General features: G+C 46.6%; 1 protein-coding gene across 1 annotated transcript in view; it reads left to right on the forward strand.

Moving 5' to 3' along the window:
- cadps2 (Ca++-dependent secretion activator 2) overlaps positions 1-3,516 on the forward strand; it is a 160,810-nt gene that overhangs the window by 20,570 nt on the left and 136,724 nt on the right. Inside the window, exon 2 of the mRNA XM_015387430.1 lies at positions 201-314. Coding sequence (XP_015242916.1) covers positions 201-314 — 114 coding nt within the window. The remainder of the gene's footprint in view (positions 1-200; positions 315-3,516) is intronic.

Consider the following 3,516-nt stretch of genomic DNA (forward strand, 5'->3'; position numbering starts at 1 on the left):
ATCACCAACCAAAGGAGGGTGGATCTGATCTAAGTGATAAATCTTTCACTGAATGACCCAAGGTTAAAATACAGTTGTACTGTTATTAAATAATAATCCTTATTACAGTATTATTATATCTAATTACTACGCTGACACTAAACACTACTGATGATGGGGTTTATATTTACTCCTCTGTGTGCTTCACTGTTTTCTGTCAGGTTAACAAGCAGCAGCTGCAGACAGTCAAGGAGCGCTTCCTGGCCTTTCTCAACGGTGAAACTCAGATTGTGGCTGATGAAGCTTTCTGCAATGCTGTGAGGAGCTACTATGAGGTGAGGACGCATTACAATGCCTCCATAAAAGATATAGAAACACATCAGGAGCTAATTGTTAAATTTTTCCTCTGTAACATTGTGGGTATTTGAAGTCAGAAGAACCAGTTTTAGTAGAACTCTAATCCAAAGAAACAATCCAATGGTGTCCCATTCTGACCTTCATCCATACAATAAAGATTCAACTTTTGTTTAGTATACCATGTTTTGCTTCCTTAGATTAATAAACCTTCTACTAAGACAGCAGCAACTTTCAATGATAGATTAATATTTTATGTTTATTGATATTTGTTGAAATAAATGAACTGAGTACCTGTTAAAGCTTTAAAAGTCATTCCCACAGTCCTCAGCTCTTCTCTGGATGGACTCTGATTGGATGATTGCTGTAAAAATAACAGCATATTTGTGTTTATGTGAGCTCAGTGTTTTAATCAGGAAAAATCTGGGATCAAACTTTGTCTTTTTAGCCTTTGTTTAGCATTTATCTTGGGCAAAGGTCCTTCGTCTTTTCTCTTTTTTCTGTCTCTGTTTGTTTGAGGCTTTTCTACCTTGTTTTTACACAATGCATCAATGCCAGTCCCGTGGTCGGTGAGCCAGTCCTGGGGTCAGGAAGCCAGGGCTGGTGGTCAGGGAGCTAGTCCTGGGGTCAGGGAGCTAGGGCTGGTGGTCAGGGAGCCAGTCCTGGGGTCAGGGAGCTACGGCTGCTGGTCAGGGAGCCAGTCCTGGGGTCAGGGAGCTACGGCTGGTGGTCAGGGAGCCAGTCCTGAGGTCGAGGAGCTACGGCTGCTGGTCAGGGAGCCAGTCCTGGGGTCAGGGAGCTACGGCTGGTGGTCAGGGAGCCAGTCCTGGGGTCAGGGAGCTACGGCTGCTGGTCAGGGAGCCAGTCCTGGGGTCAGGGAGCTAGGGCTGGTGGTCAGGGAGCCAGTCCTGGGGTCGAGGAGCCAGGGCTGGTGTTCAGGGAGCCAGGACTGGTTGACTGGGAGCCAGTCCTGGGGTCAGGGAGTCAGGGCTGCTGGTAGGGGGGTTCGGGCTGGTGGTCGGGGTGTCAGGGCTGGTGGTCGGGGAGCCAGTCCGGGGGTCGGGGACTCAGGGCTGGTGGTCCGGAAGCCAGAGCTGGTGGTCGGGGAGCAAGGGCTGGTGGTCGGGGAGCCAGGGCTGGTGGTCGGCGAGCCAGAGCTGGTGGTCGGGGAGCCAGAGCTGGTGGTTGGGGAGCCAGGGCTGGTGGTCGGGGAGCCAGGGTTGGTGGTTGAGTTGTCAGGGCTGGTGTTTGGGTTCCTCTTTGCCAGGCCTCAGGTTCCACTCATTCAGCCATGGATTGTCTATAAGAAATACCTTTAATCATAAAGGTAATAATTAGCATACTTTGCACCAGGCAGAGTTGGGAGATGTCACCAGGTCATCTCCATGTCATGTATTTGTTCTGCCTATCCGCTGAACCAGGCGAGTCAAATCCTCACAGATTAATTCACTGTGCAGATTGGACTCACCTGATTCAGTGGATGGGCAGAATACCTACATGACATGGAGATGACCTGGTGACTCAACATCTCCCAATTTGTCCTGCTTGATTGATTTCTGTAGTCATATCTTCTGTTACTTAGCCCATGTATTGGACAATTGGGTTAAGAGAGAGGTAGACGTCCAAAAATCACCACCTCTTCGTGTGTTTGATACGCTGGAAGAGGTATATACAAAACACAATATTACAAATTACAAAAAATCACAAAAAACATAATCACAAAATTACAATACTGCAGCTTTAATCACTGCTGCACTATGAAATGGAAATGCTAATTTCACTGCTAAGCTGCTTCTCATTTACTGTCTGAAAGATGCAAAAACATTTTTTTTGTATACACTCTGTATATACAAATGGACACTCCTGGGGCTCCTAAGGCAGAAAACAAGTACTTAGAGGCAAGGTGTTCCAATGCCCAGGCAGTTGCAGAAGGAGAAACCTGGGCCTGGGATTAGCTGGGAGAGACCATGGAGACTAGATACCAGTCAGCCTCCAACCGTCCAGCACCTCTTGCGGTGGCCAGGAACAATTTCCCTGGACTGGGAGACAAAGACAGAAGTAGTAATACATTTTCCATCAATCTCAAAATGACATTTTATGACCCTAGCCCCAATATCAAATGGTGTTTAGGGCTGAGTTTCATGTTTTCAGTTTAATTGGTCATTGTGCAAATTTTGTTAGAACTGGTGTCCAGACATCCTCTGCATCTACAATAAAGTTGTCTCTCCCCTTCAAGATATGTTTTAAAATGAATTAATCGCTGAAGGGATATTGGAAAAGATGTTGCGGTCACTTTGAGATTTTATGGAAGGAGTAGTTCTTCTTCACAAGAACAGGTAAACGAAAGTGTTCCAACTACAGGGGCTCACAATTCCTAGCCTCCCAGGAAGGAAGGCTGGGATGCTGGGGGGGGGAGTTGGACTGATTGTCAATCGTTGGCTTCAGGAGGAAAACTGTGTTAGTTTCATTACAGCTCTAAACACTGAACCAGCTCTATAACCTCTGCAGGATGCTCAAGGTCTAAGGGAATTTGCCCAAACAGTGCACCTGTGCTAGATCTAGAGAAGGTTGTCATGGAGCCCTGTGCTCCAGGAGTATAGACATGGTGGCAAGGAATGTCCTACAGAGAAAAGGCCCAAGGAGCGACTCGGAACGTGTTAGAGGGACGATTTCTCAGCAGATCTTGTAATGCCTTGAGCTTTTCCGAGAGCAGCTTGAGGAGGTATCTGGGAAGAAGGAACTTTGTGACCCAGTCCCAGATAAGCCAACAGCAACAAGTATTCTTGATGAAACCATGTGGTGAGATGGGGGCTGTCCTGATGTAGCTTTTCTATTACAATACAGCAGCTTTGAGTATCGACTAGGGGTGGAACGGTTCACAAAATCCACGGTTCGGTTCGATTCACGGTTTCTGGTCACGATTTTCGGTTCGGTTCGATTCGGTATATGTTGATTCTTACACCGAAATCCCATAAAATTTATGAAATTAATGAAAAAAATCCACCAAAAAATAATGGATTGTAATTATTTTAGATGATCCGCGGAAACCCTGGATCATTTCTGTATGTTTTGCTGCTTTGAATTTAATCATCTCGCGCATGCTCTCTACGATCTCCAAGGAACTCAGAGGAGAGCGGATGGAGGGAGCCACACTGGGGGCTGTAGGCTTTGCTCTGAGCAGCC

The sequence above is a fragment of the Cyprinodon variegatus genome, unplaced genomic scaffold (assembly GCF_000732505.1).
Source record: "Cyprinodon variegatus isolate N-32 unplaced genomic scaffold, C_variegatus-1.0 Scaffold394, whole genome shotgun sequence".
Classification (NCBI taxonomy): domain Eukaryota; kingdom Metazoa; phylum Chordata; class Actinopteri; order Cyprinodontiformes; family Cyprinodontidae; genus Cyprinodon; species Cyprinodon variegatus.